The sequence below is a fragment of the Ailuropoda melanoleuca genome, chromosome 2, assembly GCF_002007445.2.
Source record: "Ailuropoda melanoleuca isolate Jingjing chromosome 2, ASM200744v2, whole genome shotgun sequence".
Lineage (NCBI taxonomy): Eukaryota > Metazoa > Chordata > Mammalia > Carnivora > Ursidae > Ailuropoda > Ailuropoda melanoleuca.
This window is the reverse complement of record NC_048219.1, coordinates 591,449-613,966: the sequence shown is the minus strand read 5'-3', so window position 1 is coordinate 613,966 and position 22,518 is coordinate 591,449. Positions and strand designations below refer to the sequence as shown.

Sequence of the window (22,518 nt, the reverse complement as noted above, 5' to 3'; positions counted from 1 at the left end):
TAGACTTAACATATTCATTTAAAGATTATTCATAATCCTCAAGTACAGGAACCAAATGGACTCCCTACATAACTCAAAAACATTTTTTCAAAGATTTTCTTTTTAAGTAACCTCTACACTCAACATGGGGCTCAAACTTACAACCCCGCAATCAAGTCTCACGCTCCACCAACTGAGCAGCCTGCCCCTAGATAACTTTTTTAAACAGAAACTGTTCTTATGTGTTTATTTGCTTACACTATAAAAACAGCAAAGTTAATGACCCTCCCCACCTAGCATCATCAGCATTCCCAAGAGACAATTTGGATTAAGTTTACTGTTTATCATTCCATTTATATAAATGGGACCACACATCATGCATGACGTTTTACAACTTGCTTTTCTCACTTTACAATTATCAAGGACACCATTCTGTAACAGTACGTCTTTTTTTCTAAGATTTATTTATTATTTTGGAGAGAGCGTGCATGCACGCATGAGAGAGCGCGCGCGCGCAAGGGGAGGGGCAGAGAGAGAGAACGAGGGAGAATCCCAAGCCGATTCCCCACTGAGTGCAGAGCCCCACACAGGCTCGGTCCCATGACCCTGAGAACATGACCAGAGCCGAAATCAAGAGGTGGACACTTAACCGACTAAGCCACCTAGGCGCCCCAACAGCACGTCTTTTAAAAACTTTTTATTGAAATACAACCTACAGACAGAAAGCTGCACAATTAGGTGCACCACAAGATGTATTTTCAGACTAAAAACACCCACGGTACCAGCAGCCAGAGCAAGACGCAGAGGATGACCAACATCCCCAGAAGCCTGCCTTGGGCTCCCTTGTTCAAAGCTCTCCATCCGAGGGCAATCGTATTCTGACTTCTACAGATATACAGCAGTTCTGCCTGCTTCTCAACTTCTATAAATGGAATCACACAGTGAGCACGTCAGCCGAACACCTGGGAACAGTTGTAGGTCGTTCATTATCATTGCCACAGAGCAGTCCATCACAGCAGCGCACCACCATCCACGCAGCCCTTCTCTGCGGATGGGCGCTTGGGTAGCTTCCCGTCGGTGCAAGTACGAACCGTGTTCTATGAACAGTCCGGTGTAAGTCATCTGCTGAACACATGGATGCATGTCTGCTGGGTAGATACCAAGGCATGAAACTGTTGTGTCACACGGCACACTTACGGTTAGCTTTAGTCGATACTGCCAGTTTTCCAAAGCGGTTCACCAATTAATACTCCCACAGGCAGTCTGAGGCTTCTGGTTGCTTTTATTCTCACCAACACGGAGTATTTTTGGTTTTAAGAAACTTTTGGAAGTATAATTTCTGTAGAATAAACTGCAGCCACTTAACAGTGTTTGACAAGTGTATATACCTGTGAAACCACCACTCCAACAGTGAAACAGAACACTGCTGTCACCTCTAGAAGTTTCCTTGTGTTCTTTTGCAGTCCACCATTCCCTCCACCCTTTGCCCCAGGCAACCACTTTCTCTACTTTGCCATTACAGACTGGTTTGATTTTTTCTAGAATTTTATATACAAATGGCATCATATAAATGGAATACAGTAGGGATGCCTGGCTGGCTCAGTTGGTAGAGCATGTGACTCTTAATTTCAGCGTTGTGAGTTCAAGCCCCACACTGGGTGTGGACCCTACTTGAAAAAACATTTTTTTTTAATGGAATACAGAATACACTCTTTTGTGTCTAGCTTGTTACTCAACATAATGATTTTGAAATGTATATATGTGGTTATATGTATTAGTATTTGTTTTTATTAATGAATAGTCCACTTTATGGACAGTCTAGATTTTGTTTATGCATTCACCTATTCATGGACTTCTGGGTTCTTTCCAGTTTGGGGGCATTGTGAGTAAAGCTGCTATGAATATTCATATGTAAGACTTGATGTGAACAAATGTTTTCATTTCTCTTGGGTAAACACCTATGAGTGGAATGACGAGATGGTATATTTATAAAAAACTACTAAACAGTTTTACAAAGTGGTTGTACTATTACACAACCCCATGAACAGGAGAATTCCAGCTGCTCCACATCCTAGTGGAACTTCAGTGTGCTCTGTCTTTTTAACTATTTTAATAGGTGTGGAAGGGCATTCTCATTATGATTGAAATCTGCATTTCCCTAATGACCAATACTACTGAACATCCTTTCATATGCTTCTTTGCCATTAGTATAATTTTCTTCTGTGAAGAATCTTATCAAACATTTTACCCATTTTTTTAAAAGATTTTATTTATTTATCTGAGAGGGAGAGAGAGAGAAAGCATGAGCAGGGGGAAGGGGTAGAGGGAGAGGGAGAAGCAGACCCCCACTGAGCAGGGAGCCAGACTCAGGCTCAATCCCAGGACCCTGGGACCATGACCTGAGTCAAAGGCAGATGCTTAACCAACTGAGCCACCCAGGAGCCCTAACCCATTTTCTCAAATGGGTTGTCTTCTTACCATTAAGTTTAAGAGTTCTTTATTTTTTTTTTAAGATTTCATTTATTTATCTGAGAGAGAGAGAGAGAGCACACAAGAGCACGGGGGCGGGGGGGGGGGGGGGGGGGGGGGGGGGGGGGGGGGGGAGAGGGCAGAAGCCAAGGAAGAAGCAGACTCCCCACTGAGCAGGGAGCCTGACACAGGGCTGGATCCTGGGCTCACCAAGGCAGAAGCTCAACTGACTGAGCCACCTAGGCACCCCAAGAGTTCTTTATTTACTACGGAAACAAGTCCTTTGTCAGATATATGTACTGCAAATATTTTCTCCCATTCTGCGTCTTGCCTTCTTGTGCTTTTAATGGTGTCTTTCAAAGAGTAAAGTTTTAGATTTTGATCAAATCCCGTATACCAATTTTTTTCTTTGTGACTTTTGCTGTGACCTAAGAAATCTTTCCTGCACTCAAGGTCGCAGAGATTTTTCTCCTATGTTTTCTTCTGGAGGTTTTACAATTTTAGCTTTTCCATTTAGGTCTGCGATTCTTTCGAGTTAATTTTTATGCACAATGAGGTTGATTTTTTTCTCTATATGGATACCCAGCTGTTCTAGCACACTTTGTTGGAAAGATTTCCCATTCCCCATTAAACTGCCTTGGCATCTTTAACTGACTATCTACTGATGGGCCTTTTTTTTTTTAATTTCTTTTTAAAGATTTTATTTATTTGACAGAGAGAGACACAGTGAGAGAGGGAACACAAGCAGGGGGAGTGGGAGAGGGAGAAGCAGGCTTCCCGCTGAGCAGGGAGCCCAATGCAGGGCTCCATCCCACACCCTGGGATCATGACCTGAGCCAAAGGCAGACGCTTAACAACTGAGCCACCCAGGCGCCCCTGATGGGTCTATTTCTAGACACCAATCTAAATGTGTCCCCTTCTCCAATACCACTGTCTCATTTACTGTAGCCTTACGGTAAGTCTTGATGTCAGGTAATGTTACTTTTCCAATTATGTTTTTCATTTTAAAAACTGCTCTGGTGACTTTGGATTGTTTACACTTTAATACAGATTTAAAAATCAGCTTCTCAATTTCTATAAATATCTCTGAGCATTGTTTTTCTTGCTAGAAAAAGAGAGAGACTATAAACTTCCTCACTGAGTTGCTAGGAGGGTAAAAAGGGGATACTCGTGTACCAAGTATGGTGGCAGATACCAGGCATTCACTTAAAGTTAGCTTCCTCTCTCTTTCCCTCTCTTGGTCTTTAAATAAACAAGATCCAATCTAGCAATGCCTCACATTTTACTAGTGGGTCAATGGCCACAGTAAAAATATTACCACACCAAAAAGACTTTTATAAGTAAATATTTGTATTTCCACTTGGATTCAATACTGAAATGCACTTGCCAGAGAAAGCAACTCAGCATATTTACTAATAAACTGTTTCAGGCCACATTTTAGGAAAGCATGAAACCACAGCCAGAACAAAAATTTAAATATGTTTTCAAGTTCCATAGAGTGCCTAATTACATTATTCTATAATACTAACAAAATTCTCCTCTAGCAAGATCACCATGTTCCATTATTCATATCGCTGCCGCAGATGGAAAAAGTATTTTTGTTCTCAAAAACTGTTTAGAAATACATATAACAAACAAAATATGGCTACTAATTCAACAATTAACATGTACTAATTTGAAACTCAAACCTATAAACAGCCAAAAACCTTTGAAGTATTTTAGTTTAGCCTAAGTGATATCACTCCATGAAATGGAGACGTGTCAGTTTGCAAACACAGGCTACCAAAAGCCAATTTTTGGTGAGCCACCAATACTTTGTGGTAACCCACACTGATCAGATGAACTGATATTTAAAGACAAACAATAATTTGCTTTCTTTTTCCATGACCTTATTCAGTGGCCTCTTTCAGTATAGTATTTTTTTGACATGAAAATGGCCTTCACAATTAATTTAACAACACGTAATTGATTATTGGATGAATATACAAAATCTGCTGGTTAATTCTAAGGCAGGTCACCTGCTAAGTCATTTACTGTCCTACTTTCTAAACAAGGAAGAAACAAGGCCAAACCCTTTCTTTTCATGAAAATGAACGCATGGCAAAGCAATTTCATCTCTGTTGACTGAGCTGCATATAACCAGCGACCTATCCCAAGACGTACCAGAAATTAATAAACTGCAAAATGTTGCTTGGGCTCCTCTCCTGCCTCTCCTATTTGTCAAGGGCAACACCATTCTCCATTTACATAGACGCGGCATTATCCCGACCCTCCCACTCGTGAGCATTTCAAGTTCCACAGATAGGACCACTGCACAGCACCATGACATCTGTCTCCATTCCACTCCTCTGCCCCCATCTTAGTTTTGGTTTCCTCTAATCAGATCACCTCATCTTTAGCGTGAATTTGCAGTAACATACTAACCAATCCCCTGCCTTCATCCTGGTCCTTTCTCGCTCATTCTCCTCGTGCTACTTCGGTGATCTTTCTGAAGTCAGACATCCAACCATGTCCCTCTTCACCTTCACATTCCACGGTTTTTCTCAATGATCCCCAATGAGTTGCCACACAACCCAGCAATTCCACCCCTAGGTATATACGTACCCAAGAGAAATGAAAACAGGCCTCCACACAAAAACTTGTATATATGATCACAGCAGCATTATTCATAATGGCCAAAAAGTACAAACAACTGGGCACCTGGGTGGCTCAGTCAGTTAAGCGTTTGCCTTCGGCTCAGGTCATGATCCCAGGGTCCTGGGATTGAGCCCCCATTACCCTGCCCTCACCGCTTGTGCTCTCTCTAAACGTCCATCAACTAGTAAATGGATAAACAAAATGTGGTATATCCATATCATAGTATTCTTTTTTTTTTTTTTAAGATTTTATTTATTTATTTGACAGAGATAGAGACAGCCAGCGAGAGAAGGAACACAAACAGGGGGAGTGAGAGGAAGAAGCAGGCTCATAGCCGAGGAAGCCTGATGTGGGGCTCGATCCCATAACGCCAGGATCACGCCCTGAGCCGAAGGCAAACGCTTAACCGCTGTGCCACCCAGGTGCCCCTTTATCATAGTATTCTATGGTAACAGAACAAATTAATATTAACAGTGTTAATATAAATATCATTAATATAAATAGCATTAAAAACTAATAAACCGTATTCTATTTGTTAATACAGGTCAATACTATCCAAAACAATCTACAAATTCAGTGCAATCCTTACCAAAATCCCATGATAGGGGAGCCTGAATAGCTCAGTTGGTTAAGCGTCCAACTATTGGTTTCAGCTCAGGTCATGATCTCAGCATCACAGGATCAAGTCCCAAATTGGGCTCCATGCTCAGCTGAGAGTCTGCCTGGAATACTCTCTCTCTCCCTCTCCCTCTGCCTCTCCCCTTGCTCTCTCTCTCTCTCAAATAAATAAACGAAAATATTTGCAAATCATATATCTGACAAGAGGTTCATATCCAGAATATAGATAGAATTCCTAAAACACAGCAATAGGGGCGCCTGGGTGGCACAGCGTCTGCCTTCGGCTCAGGGCGTGATCCCGGCATTATGGGATCGAGCCCCACATCAGGCTCTTCTGCTATGAGCCTGCTTCTTCCTCTCCCACTCCCCCTGCTTGTGTTCCCTCTCTCGCTGGCAGTCTCTATCTCTGTCGAATAAATAAATTTAAAAAAAAATCTTTAAAACACAGCAATAAACCAATTCAAAAATGGACAAAGGACTTGACCACACATTTCTCCAAAGAAGATATACAAATGGCCAGCGAGCACACGAAAAGATGTTCAACATCACTAATCATTAGGGATATGCAAATCAAAACTACAATGAGATACTAGCTTACACCCACTGGGATGGCTACTACCAAAAAAAGGCAGGAAGGAAATAACAATTGTTGGTGAGGATGTGAAATAATGGGGACAGACTCTGGTGCACTCCAGGTGGGAACAGAAAATGGTCCAGCTGCTGTGGAAAACAGTGTGGCAGATCCTCAAAATGTTAAAAATTGATTTACAATATGATCCAACAATGTCACTTCTGGGTATGAACCCAAAAGAACCGGAAGCAAGGTCTCCAAAAGACAGGTGTGTACCTGTGTTCATAGCAGCATTATTCGCAATAGCATCCTCCGTCCACAGGTGAATGAATAAGCAAAATGTGTTACACACACATATACACACACAATGGAATCTTATTCAGATTTAAAAAGGAGGAAATTTTGATATATGCTATAACACAGATGAACCTTGAGGGCATTACGCAAACTGAAATAAGTCAGTTTCAAAGAGACAAGGACTGTAGGACTCTACTTCCAGGAGGTGCTTAGAGAAGTCAAAATCAGAGACAGAAAGTAGAACAGAGGTTGCCAGGGGCTGGGGGGGAGGCAGGAATGGGGAGTTAGTGTTAAATGGGTACAGAGTTTCAGTTTCACAAGACGAAGAGTTATGGAGATGGATGGTGGCAGTTAACTGCCCAACATTATGAATGTACTCAGTATCATTTACCTGTACATTTTTTTTTTATTTTAAAGATTTTTATTTATTTATTTGACAGAGAGCCAGCGAGAGAGGAAACACGAGCAGGGGGAGTGGGAGGGGAAGAAGCAGGCTCCCAGTGGAGGAGCCTGATGCAGGGCTCGATCCCAGAACGCCGGGATCACGTCCTGAGCCGAAGGCAGACGCTTAACGACTGTGCCACCCAGGTGCCCCTACCTGTGCATTTTTAAATGGCTCAGATGGTAAATTTTGTTATGTGTATTTTATCACAATAAAAAGAAAATTGGGGAGGCTATAGGGCTTAAATGCAATAATGTATATAAAATGGAAAATGCCAGTATCTGGCAGCACACATTAAGTGCTCGATAAATGGCAGCCACTACCATCATTCCCTGCAGAAGCCAAAGCCTCTCTGTCCTCTGGGACACCATCTGGACAGTTTCCAAGGCCTAGAATGCAGCCCTCCACCTGGTCCACCTACTAAATGCCTACATATTCTCCAAGGTGGAACCTCAACATCACCACCTTCTTTGCACATTCCTCCAGAAGTAAGGCCCTCCAGGGTAAGGCTGGTGCCGATTATTTGTGCACTGCACTCCCCAGGCTCTCCATAATGCCTGGCATTAAATTTGGGGGGGAGGAGTATACATTAACGATTACTATTACATGTATCAACTGGAATACTGATCATCAGGCTTCCATACTACCCACAGCAGCAAGACAAAAGCAAATGTGGTAATTATTTTAACTTATGACGGCCAGCTTTCATTCACATGCCTGCAGCTAATATTTACCAAGTACAGGTAATGTCCTGATTGTTCTGTAGAGAATATCTCACTTTATCCTTACTTGTAACAACCCCTTGAGGAAGATACTACCATTCTATAGATGAGGAAACTGAGGCACAAAGAGGTACTTATTGATTGACTGACTGACTTATTTTCTTTCAAGTAAACTCCATGCCTAATGTGGGGCTCAAACTCAGGACCCCGAGATCAAGAGTCACACACTCTACCAACTGAGCCAGGGAAAGAAAAGGAAAGCACTGTGAATGCCCCGGAGTCCACTGAATGCAACACACTGTAGGGCTGCTTCCCAACGCTCATGGCTTGCACTTTTCCTTATTTCCAAGAAAATGAAAAACTGTGCTGTGCTGAATATACTTGGCTTGCAGAGACAGCCTTTTTTTCTGGAAAGCACCACAGCTTTGGGTAGCCCAAGCCCCAACCATGACATCTCCTTCTCCTCTTTTGGATCTCCTGGCCAATTCACAAGTTAGTAAGATTAGATATTCCGGACTCTGGCATCCCAGTGGGAGCAAAATCCCGGGAAAAGGGACACAGTCCATTGTACCACTTTGCAAGCCACATTAGGGATTCCAGGACCTTAGTACGAATCCAGGAGGTACTGGGATCAGATTTTCCTCTAAGCCTCCTTGGGCAAATCTGCAACTCTAGGCCCTGGACACTGTCACACAGACATCAACTTGGTCATGAGGTCAGAGCCAGCCAGCATGGACCTCCAGCATTCAAGAGGGAGTTATAATAAGGCTCTGAGAACAATGGCAGTGCTTCCATGACCCACACTTGCACGGCTTAGAAATTCTCAAATCACAGGGAAGCACTTCCTGAAGTCTTAGCTGGGTTTTTCTCATCTCCTGGAATCTTATTTTCCGGGGAAATAGAACACAGATATAACTGCCTATCCAGTCCAGAGTGACAAGCACAAGCCGAGGGCAACAGCTCTGTCCCAGAGCTTTTAAGCCTTCTATTTTGGCAAGATACCTTGCCTTCTATTCTCATTAACAAGAAGGTGTTATTTATTCATGTGGGTACACACAAGACAAATTATTCGGTATGTACAAGGAAAACGAATGGCACAGCCCGTGAACTGAGTGCAGAAAGAAAACCAGAGCATTCAATAAACCTGATAAAACTTAAAAGTAAATCCATAAAATTAGCAAAAAACCATTAATGACGCATTCACATAAAAACTAACGGAACATGCCATTCATAAAATGTAATATTCTTCACTCCTTTTTAATTTCCTGCAATAAGGCTTTGGCACTACCACTTAAACCAACATCACCCTCTACTTGTTACAATACAAAAGTGCTCTCTGGTTCGTGTTTCTTAGCTGACTACTCCCAAACATTTCTAAGACTACTTCATTATGAAGATCCCCTGACAACAATTTACATCCCCAGATGAAATAGAGAGTTGGTAAAAGTCCCAAGATTACAGGGACACAGGATCAAACATGTGAGCTGGCAGAAATTCACGTGAAATCTACCTGACGTGGCTTTTTAATTTAAATGCTAATTCATTCAGTTAATAAACACAGACTGAAGAGCAAATATGGGCAGAGAATGTAGTCTGCAAAATTCTCAGCAATACATGTCATTCATTCATTAATCAGTAATTATTGTATGCCTCCTCTGTGCCAGGGGCTAGGGATCAACAGTGAACAGAAGTCTCTGGGTCTCAAGAGTTCACATTCTAGCGAGGAGGGACAAGCAAGTAAAGAAACAAATCGCAAATTTCAGATGATGCCATGTGCTATTAAGAAAAATTAGTGATGTGATGGACAATAAACAGAACACCTAGGAACTTATTCAATGTTAACAAGTTTATTTTTTTAAAAAAGATACATAATCTCAAACTTTATAGAGAAACTAAGCAATGCATATGAGTGGCAGGAATAAGAACACAGACCAAAGAGAAGGGTAAGAATGTGAGGGGGAGAAAGGAAAAGAAAGGCCCAGGAGCTGAAAGAGAGAAACAGATGTGTAAGGAACAATGGCCTATTGTGTCTATTACAGGGAGGCATGTGTTGTGTTTTGTTTTGTTTGATTCATGGGCTCGATATATTGGGTCAAACCATATTAGAAACCACCTATCCTACCACGCTATTACACACAAAATAAATAGATATTTTAAAACCAAAATTAATGAGGGAAATAAAACTGAGTTTCTTATGACAGCGAAGGGCAGGGAAAAGGTATTTATGGATAAACGTAGCTCTTCCTACAGGACAAAAATCACCGGAGAATTTCTACTGACACATTGCTCAAGCTTCAGAGTAAGAGATCCATGAACAGCAGTTGTTTTTTTAAAGAATTGCTGTCTAAGTACAAACTCATATGCTCGTTAACTCGGCTGTACTCCATCTAGCTAAACATGAGCAATGAAAATAAGTCATTTTTCAGCAAGCCAGTGGGAAAAGAACAAAAACACTTCAGGTTTAAGGCAGTCAAACACAGAGAAGAGCTCACAAAGGGAGCTGTCCACTCACCTTGGCTTCCCTTCAGTCTCTGTCAAGCCAGGGAATGAAATTACCAATACGTAGCTGAAAGCCTGCATTGGCCCTTCTTCCCCGCCTACATCTCTACAAAACCTCTATCTATCTTCTGGCAGGCAGCGTCTCCACTTCCATTCTGAAGGACCAGGCAGCAGGCGGCCAAGGAGGTCTGAAGAGTCCCATTAACCTCTCCACCGACAGGAACGGGAACCAATACGCTCACTACAGAGTGTGCCCCTCTTCACTGTCTCAAAGACTAAAGGCTCCCCGAATAACACTTCTGGGCTTCATCGCTCTTATGCTCTTTCTCTAAGTCCACTACTAAAGGGACAACGCCCTCCAAATCTGAACTCAGCCTCTCCCACAAAATTAAAACTCCCTACTCAACTTCATTATCATTCTCAAACAATTCAATCACATAAGCAGCAAAGTGACCAAAATCATGATCACTGTTCTCCTTGGTCTTTCTCCCGCCAGCCCCCATGATCAGTTTCTAGTCTTTCCTTACTTCGTGTAAACGAGGTGCACACACACCCCCCTCCTGTTTTATGTCCAAGTTCCCACCAGTGAATCACCCCTTATAACCACATTCTAACCTTGGAGTCATCTCTGTAAGAAATGGAATGAAGCAAAGTTAACCAGCTGGAGAGAAAGATGAAGAAAATAGCATTTATTGAGTTTCTACTATGAACTTGGCACTGTTCTAGCCTAGGAGGTGGGAATTACTATCTCCATTTTATAAATGGGGAACAAAGCTGGACGTTTCTCAAATACACCCATTCCTCTCTAGTCTAACAGAGCAAGCTTTCATCACTTCACATTCACAGCACCGCTGGCCTCCCCGACTCCTGACCTGTTCTGTATAAAACACTGCCAGAACAATCATACCAAAATTCCATTTATATTACATCAATTCCCTGTTGAGGGAAATGAAATGCCTTCTGCTTCTCTATTTGCCCACGGACTGGCCCAGAATTCAATAAATATTTGTTGCTTAAAACCATCCCATGACTCCCCACCACTTTAGACCTAATGAGCCTGAGAAGCAGAAATAGGTCTTTAGGACAGCCACGTGGAATATTCACCATGCATGAGAAAAAGCCAAAGGCAACTCAGGAGCCATTAAGATAACGTGGAATTTCTTTCTTTTTTTTTTTTTTATTTATTTGACAGAGAGAGAGACAGCCAGAGAGAGAAGGAACAGAAGCAAGGGGAGTGGGAGAGGAAGAAGCAGGCTCATAGCGGAGGAGCCTGACGTGGGGCTCGATCCCATAACGCCGGGATCATGCCCTGAGCCGAAGGCAGACGCGTAACCGCTGTGCCACCCAGGCGCCCCAATAACGTGGAATTTCTATACGACATTTCACAATTCTGACTCCACCCAAACCAGCCTTCTTCAGAGTAGGGGTCCTGGATTTAGAATGTCTGGGTTCTAACCCATGCTTCTCCACTTCTAGCTTCTTAGCCTCTCCATGCTTCCATCTCCTGTTCTACAGAGGTTCAAATAGGCCTCATCCCAGTCTTCCCACCCTCCCTGACCATCCAAGTCCAAGTCATTCCCCAAAGGTCAGATGAAGGTCCATTTTCCTTGCAAACTCTCACTGGATGACCTTAGCCCATCACCACACTGACTGCATTTATAACAACTCTACAACAGAAGCAGCCGGAATTACTCATTTCAACTTTTATCTGTAATCATGTATTCATTGTGCCTCGTTTCATTATTTCCCATGTATACCCCCCCCACCAATGTCCCACTCATGAACGACAGCCACGCTACTCACTCCCTCAGGTGATCGTCAGTGGCACAATATTAATATCAACAATTATCCTGACCACCATTTGCTGACCAGGTAACTACCAGTCACAGTGCTCAGTTTCCTACGCATTTTACTATCCTTCAATATTCCTAACGTAAATCTGTCTTTTCGTCCCCATTTCATAGTAATGGAAGACACCCTACCCAAAGCTACAAAGCTAGTGAGGACGGGGGTGAAGAGTCAGAGCCGTGACTTCAAACTCAGCCATCTGCCGCCCACTCTTAACTACTGCCACCACGTTGCTTAGTACTTACTGTGGTCATTTAATATGGACATGTTAAATCTTCTCTCCTAAATGTGAGCTGTTTACAATAACAAAAACTGTATTTCTTGGCTCACTTACAGAATAACCCATTCTTAAGAAGTGATTCATACCCAGGCCTTTACTTAAACTAACTCGTAATCCTAACAACTCTGTGAGATAATAATTACTACTGTCAATTTACAAATGAGGAAACAGAGGGATGGAGGGGTTCAACAACTTGCCCCAAATCACACAGCTGGTAAGTAAATTCAAGAGTGAAGCTAAGCTGTGATCAAGTAAGTACTCCTCTTATTAACTCCTTCTCAACAATTTTTATTAAGCACAAGAAAACGGAGAAAGGGCCTGGGGATACAGCAGTGAATACACCAAAAAGCATCCCCGCTCTCAGGGTGTTTACAGTCTTCATCCTTTTCCAACACCATCACTCAATGGACACAATCCTAAGGCCCCCTAAATACTCGCGTTTTCCATACAAAACTATCAAATTTGGATAAGAAAAAGCATGGGACTGGAAGCCAGAAAACCTGAGTTAAATTTCCAACTTTGCCATTTATGAGCAAATCCGTTCGATCCTGGACAAATCCGTTCACCTGACTCTCAATTTCACGACCTGAATGAGAATGTATTGAGTTGCACACCTAACACAGTGTATGGCACTTAGTATTCGCTCCATAAATGAGCTTCCATCTCTCCGCTCCCCTCCATGCAGTGACTTCATAATTTGTGTCGTCACTGAGCACGTGTTTAAAGGCTCCACGGAGTTATACTAAGGAACAAAAAGTGTCCGGTCTCTTACTTCCCTGGTTAATTCTCATTTCGGATCACTGTGTCTCCAATTTCAGGCCGCAGACTACGCTGAGGCCAATAAATCGAGTTACGACTCGGGAATGACAGCAACGCTCGTTGGGGCCTGGCAGGGCCTATAAAACGCTCCCCATGACCTTCTTTAGAAGGCACTTGTTTCAACCGGCGAGCACTGTGACCCCTGACCGGGCTCCACGCCCCGTGCGGGAAATGTGGCACCGGGGAGGAGAACGTCCAGCCTCTGGCACGAGGTTGTGCCATGCAGACCGCTTTCTACTCGAGGTGCTCTGCACCTCTCCTGCCACCTGCCAGCCCGACCGCCCCCCCGCCCCCGGAGCGGCGACTCCTCCCCTCCCACCTCGCGCGGGGGCCCAGGGTCCGCCAGCCCCGTCCCCCACCGCCGCCCGAGTGACCTCCCGCCCGGCTCGGGCAGCTCGCCCTGGCCCGAGGGGCTGGATCAGGCCGGTCGGCCTGACCTCCCCCGGGGCTTCCCTTCCGCCCGCCTGGTCAGCGGGGCCTGGAGCCGGCCGCCCGGCTTCGGGCGGGGAATGCCAGGGGCGAGAGGCCCCTTACCTATCTTCACGACCGCATCCGCCATGCACCGGTCCCACTTCCTGCCGAGCTCTGAATCCGACATGTTCCCCACCCGCAGCTCCCACTTTCCTTAAGGTCGGGCCCCGCGCTCCGACTCCAGACAAGTCTCGCGAGAGCCGGCCGCGGGTTCCAGGCCCGGAAGGCCGGCGCCGGCCTGACAGATATCGCGAGATGATCTGGAAGCTTCCGCCCTTTCCGGTTTTTTTTTTTTTCAGTTGGTCGTCAGGGTGACGGGTTGCCTGGAGGCCCGAGGTGACCCTGACCTTGGAGCCGCGCCTACCTGAGGGCTGCAAGGCTGACGGCTTCCCGGGCGGCATCCAGAGCTCTGTCGGGAAGGCCCTTCCTCCGCACCAGCTCCCGGCGTTGGCCCTGGAAATTCCCAGGGCAAGTGAGGGCATAGCGCTTGATTTATTCATTCATGTACTCCACTCTTTCTACTCCTTCATTCACTCGTTGATTGCAGTGGGACTCCCGCCTGCACCACTACCACGGAACTGCTCTGGCATAGGTCACCTAGGCCAGATCAAAGGGATGCTTTGGGACCTCTGCACAGCGCTGGACACAGCTGCCCCCTCCTTCCTGGTCCGCCTCGCCTCCGCCTTCTCTTTATTCATCGGACTCCCAGGACACAATGTTTCCTAGTTCTGCTCCCGACTCTAATCTTGAAGTGCCCTTCCAGGGTTGCTTTTTCTCCGCCAAATGCTTAAAGAGTGTGGGTTCCAAGGAGTACACCAATCCTCTTTTTCCTGTACATAATCTCCCTGAGTAATTGCAACCGCTTTCAAATTCTATCTCCAGATCAAATGTCTACCTCACGCCTCCTATTCATAGTTCAGCCTCCTTGCTGGTGGCGTTGATTTTAGCCTTCCTTCCCCATTTGCCTTCCCTATCCTACCAACAAATACGAATTTGACCATATCAATCCTAATCAGGAGCTGTCAATGACATTCCATATATACCCAAGACTCAAGGAGTTCATTCTAGGAAGCCCACACTAATAGATCTTAGAGCCGCCCTTCATCCACTAATAGAGGATAGAGCCCCCTCTATCTCCTTACTGTCCAAGTAGCCTGCCTACGCCATAGAATTCTCTCCATTCTATTGAAACATCTCTTTATAGATGTTTGTATCTGCCAGTAAAACTAGAAGCTCATTATGGGCCTGAGCTGCCCCTTCTTCATCTGCACGCTCCCTGTTCAGAGCACAATGCCTTGGACAGTATGATTTTCTACGAAGTGCTTGTTGAACTGAATTGAATTCATTCACCCGTTAATTTATTCATTTATTCTTGGCAACTTTAACAGAACTGCTGTACCGATCCTTGCTATGACAGAGCCCCTTCCTTCAGGAAGGCTTCCTTCCATGACCACCCCTTCTTCTAGCTCTATCCTGAGCTACATATCAGATTGTATTGTAATTCTCTGTGTATCTCTTGGATGTGACTGGGAGCTCTTTGAGAATGAGGGCTGTGCCATTTTTGTATCCCCAATGACTAGCAGAGAGCCTGGTATATGTTGGATTCTCAATAAACGCTTTTCGAACGGATGTAAGAATGAATTAGTGTACAAATGGATGATTGAATGAATTAGAGAAAAAAACTCTTTCAGAGCACCTGGCTGGCGTAGTCAGTAAACCCTGGGACTCTTGATCTTAGGATCATGAGTTGAAGCCCCATGTTGGATGTGGAGCCTACTTAAAACGAAACAAAACAAAAAACCGTTCTGGGGGTATTGTATAGTGTAGCATTTGTGTTGAAAACAAAAAAAAAAATTGACTTCACTAAATACCTATGATGTGTCACAAATAGCACCAGGCATCTTATATAATTCCATTTATCCTCATAGCAGGTTGAAATTAGTATCTTCACTTTCACAAATTTGGAAACTGAGTCTCAGAGAAGTCGTATGAGAAGATGCACAAGTCTCTGTGTCTTGTAGATTTAGAAACTGACAGAGGCATTTTAATTGGATTCAAGAGAGTTGTAAACTTTTGTAGAAGGCAGAGAGCAACTTACAAAAGCAACCAGAGGCAGATGGGAATAGCATGAATTCTGGAGCCAAGCTGTCTCGGTTCAGATCCCAGCTTTGCCATTTCCTAGCCTTGTATCTATTTTTCTCTCTTTCCATGGTTCCTTTCCCAACACGGTGTTTTGTTCACTGCTGTATCCCCACTGCTAGAACATTATTTGACACATAATGTTGGCTTGATAAATACGTGTTGGTTGAATGAATAAAAGAAATGAAAACTCTGGAGTTTTTTATAGCTCTCGGAGAACAAAGACCAATACAAATGTGGTACATATACATTAAAGAAAAACAGCAATACATTCATTGTAAACTTAGTTAATGCTTGAAATGATTAAAAATAGACTTCCCAATGCTGGAGAAGGGAGTTACAAACATGGAATGGGGGAACCCTTGCAAGAACCCATTGCTGTTGGATTGGAATTGAATGTATTGGTATGAGCTCGTGGTATTTAATATAATAGAGATAAATATAAATATATGTGCGTGTATTTCCTGATTCTGTCTGAGGAGAGGGTCTAAAACAATGACACCAGGCACCTGGGGGGCTCAGCTGGTTAACTGTCCGACTCTAGATCTCAGCCCAGGTCTTGATTTCAGGGTTGTGAGTTCAAGCCCCATGTTGGGCTCCACACTGGATGTGAAACCAATCAATCAATCAATCAATCAATCACAACGACACATCATTAGCAATAAGCAAGCCTAGCTTTTGGCTTCTAAATACCAGGACTCCTGAGAAAAATGACCGAGGCTCCAGGGCTGGACCAGGCAAATAGGAGATGACCCTAGAACGTCTTCTTGTGTCACACAGTAAGGAAGTCCTCAGATGTTAGCAATGTCATGTCAAAATGTTTTCGTGACTCCAAACTGCCTAAAGTAGCACTTGGTTCCTAACTGGAACTCTTTCTGTAAGTCACTGTCATTACGGCTGGGACTTCCCACGGCACGGAACAGGTGTTACAAAGATGAAGGTTGCACTTCAAATGGGTAAAGACAGAGTCTTGTGATAAAGCAATTTCACAGCAAGAGAGCCAGCATCTTTCTACACTAAATAGAAGAAAAATGAAAAAGTGAAAGCTGTCACTTAAATAGTCAGATGTCACCCTCAACCGGTTACTCAGCTAAACATAAGCTCTTTGTTTAGTTTACTGGGTTGTGAATCCAGCTTCATTAACAACGCAGATTAGAATATTTTATAGCACAGCACCTGCATAAATAAGGTCTTTCAGATTCCAGGAAGTTTTTTTTTTTTCCAATTTCCCTTCAATTAAAAGTGAATTCCTTTCTTAAAAGGAGATACACATGTTTTTTTGTTTGTTTCATATCTCTTTTCCCCTAGAGGGTCTTAGATGGTTTCACCCCTTTAGCGGTGTGTCCAGAGTCAAACAGCTACTAAGTAGCCTCTTTGTCTGGTTCTAAAGCCCAGGTGCTCCTCCCCCATATTTCACGTGTGTGTGTGTGTGTGTGTGTGTGTGTGTGTGTGTGTGTGTGTGTGTAAAATGTAACAAGCGTACAGAAAAGTGCTAAAAGTCTAAATACAGCATAACAAATTGTTGTAAAATGAAAATTACTAGCATCTCAGAAGCCCATGCCCAATCACACCCTTTCCTTCCCTGCAAGTGAGTCCTTTGCCCAATCACATCCTTTCCTTCCCTGCAAGTATAAACACTATCCTGACTTTCACGTTACTCATTTCCTTGCTTTTCTGTAAGCGTTGTTACCTGATCACACATCCTTAAATAGTATGGTTTAATTTTGCCTGGTTTTGAGCTTTATATAAATGGAATTGTCTCTATTTATGGTATTTGGCTTCTTTTGTTCGTTATTATGCTTTAAGATTCACCTGTGTTGTGTGTATAATTCATTCTGGTTTCATTGCTATACAGTGCTCTTACATTCTACCCATAATTTGTTTACTTATTCTACTGTCCGTGGATATTTGAGTTGTTTCTGTTTGGGGATTATTATCAACAAGGCTTCTCATTCTTGTGCATGTATCCTGATACATGCATACATTTTTATAGCATATGTAACCAAGGAGGGCAATAGGACATGCTCCTCTTCAGCTTTACTAGATATTAACGACTTTATCCTAAGGTGATGGTACCAGTTTACATCCTCACCAGCAGTGCATGACCATTCCCGTTACTCCACATCCTCCCCAACAGCTGATTGTCAATTACACTCTAAAATTGTTGCCAATCTGATCCGTGTGTCATGGCGTCTCATTAAGATAATCCTAACTTCTTCAAGTGATTATACTACTCAATCGTATGTTCCGAATCCATAATATAGCAGGAGTGGGGGATTCAAATGGAATGAAGGGCACCCTGAAAGAGAAGATGACAAAGACACTTTGCAAAGTTGATGCTTTGCAAAGAAGTAGGTATCCTGGCTTGAATAGTGCCCCGTACCCCATTGACGTCCTTCCCGGAACCTCAGAATGTGACCTGATTTAGAAAGAGGTTCACAGCTGATGGTATAGGTTAAGATTAGATCATACTGGAATAAGGGGAACCCTAAATCCAAGATGACTGGTGTCCTTATAAGAGGAGGATAAATATGGAGGCAGGCAGATACAGGGGAAGATGGCTGGGGGACGATGAAGGCAGAGACTGGAGTTACATGGCGACAAGCCAAGGGATGCCGAGGACTCCTGCAATCACCAGAAACTAGGAGAGACACATGGAACACATTCTCCCTCTGAGCTTCTCCAAGAAGAAACCAACCCTGCAGACACCTTGATTTCAGACTTCTAGCCTCCAGTACTGAGAAGAACACTCTGTTGCTTTAAGCCACCCAGGCTGCCGTACTTGGCTACAGCAACCCTGGGAAACCAAGCTAACAGGGAACGCGCCAGACCGGAAATCCTGAGCTGGCTCTCACTCTACGCTGCCACGGATTGGTGGGTGGTTGTGTACATACATATAGCCGCTCTCATCAAATGCGCCCCCCATCAGCTCTCTCCAGACTCTCCTGTTTGCTTCTTCTGCTTGTGCTGTGGACATAATGTTGGCAATGGCTCCCACTGTTACTAGCTCCAATGTATTAAACTCTCCATGCCCCTCTTTGAGTGTACCCCGTGTTTCCTGCTGGGACCCTGGCTGTTACACCACGACAGATCCTTGCTCTGCCCCCATTCTCTATCCGGCCCACTGCCTCTTTGTTTCCTTCCTAGGGCATATCCAAAATTGCAATCACGTTCTCTGCTTATTTACTCGTCTCTCTCCTTCCCACCCCTCCCCTGCCCTGTTTCTCCCACCAGACCTCAAGTTCCATGAAAGCGGGGACTTCATGTGTCTCATTGTCATCATATCCCTAGTGCTTCACAGTGTCTGATAATATTGAGGGCATTGAACTAACATTTCTTGAAAGAATGAATGAGGAGCAGGAATGACTTATGTTTTTTTTTTTCATTTTTGCAACTCTAGCACTAGCTGCGCCAGGTACTAAGTGGTGCTCAATTGATGCTGTATGTTCTCACGTGGCCCTGCCTAGGAGGCCGGAGGGCCCCAGGGTGGGACACAGCTCGAGTAACAACCAGAGCAGACTTAAGTGTACTTTTGTGGTCACCATGTGTTGGAATTGACCTCAGAGAGAGTTGGAGTCTAAGGGGATGCTTGGCAAGATGCCTGTAAGGTGCGTTTACCTGCATTTGAAGGTACACTGAAGGGGCGTAGAAATGGATTTCTGAGAGAGTGTGAGTTTGAGACAAATATCATCTCTGAATTGCTTTGGATTTAAATATATGAGCTTGAGAGTAAGAGCTGGTGCATGTGTAATCATTATAGCTTGAGTGTTGCTATTTCAAAGGCCAACCAAAGCCACGTACCATGTACTTGTCTACAGGACAGTTCCCCTGGCTAACGGACTGTCGCGTCAGCTTTGATTTTTTGCCTGGATTGTATGGATTCAGCCATAAAGAGGTTACCGGCTATCACTCGCCTATTCTGTTTGGTTAACAAAAAATTTGGTCAGTGCAATTCTTTTGGTAGGGAAAATATTTCTGAATATGGGATCCAAAGAAGGGAAAAGGCATTCTTGACAGAAAATAGGTTGAGGGGGGCGCCTGGGTGGCTCAGTCGGTTAAGCGTCTGCCTTCCGCTCGGGTCATGATCCCAGAGTCCTGGGATCAAGTTCCGCATCAAGCTCCCTGCTTGGCGGGGAGCCTGCTTCTCCCTCCCCTGCTCCCCCTGCTTGTGCTCTCTCTCTCTGTCAAATAAATAAAAAATCTTAAAAAAAAATAGGTTGGGTAACCTCTTTTTTATCTCTCTTGTGTCTCACAGCCAGATAGCTGGGTATCTCAGCCCTGAACTGGCACTTAGGTCTGTCTGCTTCACAAGTTACACCTTTATGGGATTGTAAGTTAGTGTGGCCACTGGGAAAAGCAGTATGGAGGTTCCTCAAAAAATTAAAGAGAGAATTACCATATGATCCAGTAATTTCACGACTGGGTATTTACCCAAAGATAATGAAAACACTAATTGGAAAAGATATATACACACCTCTGTGTTTATTACAGCATTAGTTACAATAGCCAAGATACAGAAGCAAGCCTAAGTGTCCATCCATAGATGAATGGGTAAAGGAGATGCGGTGTCTATACATAATGGAATATTACTCAGCCCCAAAAAAGATCATGTCATTTGCAACAACGTGGATGGAACCAGAGGGTGTTACACTGAGTAAAATAAGACAGAGAAAGACAAATACCATATGACTTCACTTATGTGTGGAATCGAGAAAAACCAAAACAAAGGAACAAACAAACGAAAAAGCAGAAACAGACCCATAAGCACAGGGAACAAACTGGTGGTTGCCAGAAGGGAGGTACTGGGGGGATGGGCAAAAAGGGTAAAGGAGAGTAGGAGATGCAGACTTCCAGTTATGCAATGAGTAAATCACTGGGATAAAAAAAGCACAGCATAGGGAATGCAGTCAATGCTATTGTAATAACGTTGTGTGGTGACAGATGGCGGCTACCCTTACTGGAAACATAGACGGCATGAGGTCTAGACTTTCAAATCACTACGTTGTACACCCGAAACTAATGTAACATCGTGCGTCAACTATACTTCAATTTAAAAGAAATCTAAATAAATAAATACATAAATAGGAAAAAGTAAAGTTATACCTTTATCTGGAAGGTTGATGGATGGGTTTCAGAGGATCTTTCCACAAATCCTTGAAGCTCTATGCAAATCTTTATGGATTAGTACCTATTTTTTCTCTTTGAGTCTATAGCTTGCCTCACATTCTCAAAAAGACCCATGATCCAAAGAAGGTTAACCATTGACAAGGATCCAAATACAGGCCTTGGGGAGGACTGCAGTCCCTCCAGCAGAGGGCAGTGGCGCCCACAGTCGCTGACCTCCTTGACCTTACAACACTGGGGTCAAGAGAGCCTAGTGATGGGGTGAGGTAGTCCTGACCCCAGAGCACCAGAAGAGGACCCCAAGCTTCCCCTGTTCTTCCTGTTGAGTTGCTTTTGAAATCCCATTTCCAACCCCCAGTTGCCACATCATGGGATGTGTAAGATCTCGAAGAGTGGCTCTAGGGAAGACTACCTTCTCCTATCAACTTCCTGAAAGGGCCTGGAAAATTCTTCCCAGGAACATATAGTTTTCTCAGCTTTGTTGCTCCTTTTTCAATGCTGGTTTCTCTTGCTTCCTTCGTGGCTATGTTTGACCACCAGAGCAAACTCTGACTCAAGAGTTCCCATTGGAAGATATTTTTTCAATGGAAACTTAAGTGAACTGACTTTGATTCCCAGTTGGGGGCCTTTGTCTATAGAATAAATAACTCTCCCCTTTATTAGCATTCAAAGCCATTTGAAAAGATTCCGCCCCCTCTTCAACTTTTTCTTTTCATGGGACTTTCTCCCACACAGAAGGTCTTCTTGTTGGCCAGACTATCCCTGCAATTGCTTTGGGCTTTCCCACAAGCTCCTGAAGGGATCATTTCTTCCCTCCTGTTTTCCTGTCTTTCTCATCCTTCAGCCCCATCCTCCATGGAGCCATCTCCAGCTGAGAAGCAGTGGAACACAAGGTGAAGGGCTCTGAAGGAACGAGGAACCAAGCCACACAGATATTGGGGAGAGAGTCTTGTAGGCACAGAGAAGAGCAAGTACAAAGGCCCTGGGGCAGGAGTCTGCTTGACCCTATAAAGACACCATGTGGCTGGAACAGAGTGTGCAAACAGGAGATAAAATCAGAGGGGTGGGGGGCGCCTGGGTGGCACAGCGGTTAAGCGTCTGCCTTCAGCTCAGGGCGTGATCCCAGCGATCTGGGATCGACCCACATCAGGCTCCTCCGCTATGAGCCTGCTTCTTCCTCTCCCACTCCCCCTGCTTGTGTTCCCTCTCTCTCTGGCTGTCTCTCTCTCTGTCGAATAAATAAATAAAATCTTTAAAAAAAAATCAGAGGGGTGGTAGAAGCAGAAGGTATAGAAGCTTGCAGGCTATAGCAAAGCCTGGTTTTACTCTGAGTGAGACAGAAAGACATTAGAGGCCTGAGGGGAGAAGTGACCATCTTACTTGTGTTTGAAAAGCATTGCTCTGACCGTTGTGCTGAGAAGAGAATGTGGGGGCAAGGGCAGAAGCCGAGAGCAGACAGAAAGACCCTTGCAATCATCTAAGAACTATGGGAAAGGAGGCAGTAAGAAGAGGTTGGCTTCCGGATATATTTTGAAGGTAGAGCTGATAGGATTCACTGATGGATGGGAAGTGGGTTTGAGGAATAAAGAAAGAGGACTTAAGG

General features: G+C 44.0%; 1 protein-coding gene across 1 annotated transcript in view; it reads right to left on the bottom strand.

Moving 5' to 3' along the window:
- MICOS10 (mitochondrial contact site and cristae organizing system subunit 10) overlaps nt 1-13,865 on the bottom strand; it is a 30,405-nt gene extending 16,540 nt beyond the window's left edge. The window contains exon 1 of the mRNA XM_002915631.4: nt 13,716-13,865. Within this exon, the coding sequence (XP_002915677.1) occupies nt 13,716-13,779 (64 nt within the window). The 5' untranslated portion in view covers nt 13,780-13,865. The remainder of the gene's footprint in view (nt 1-13,715) is intronic.
- Between the last annotated feature and the right edge of the window lie 8,653 nt (nt 13,866-22,518).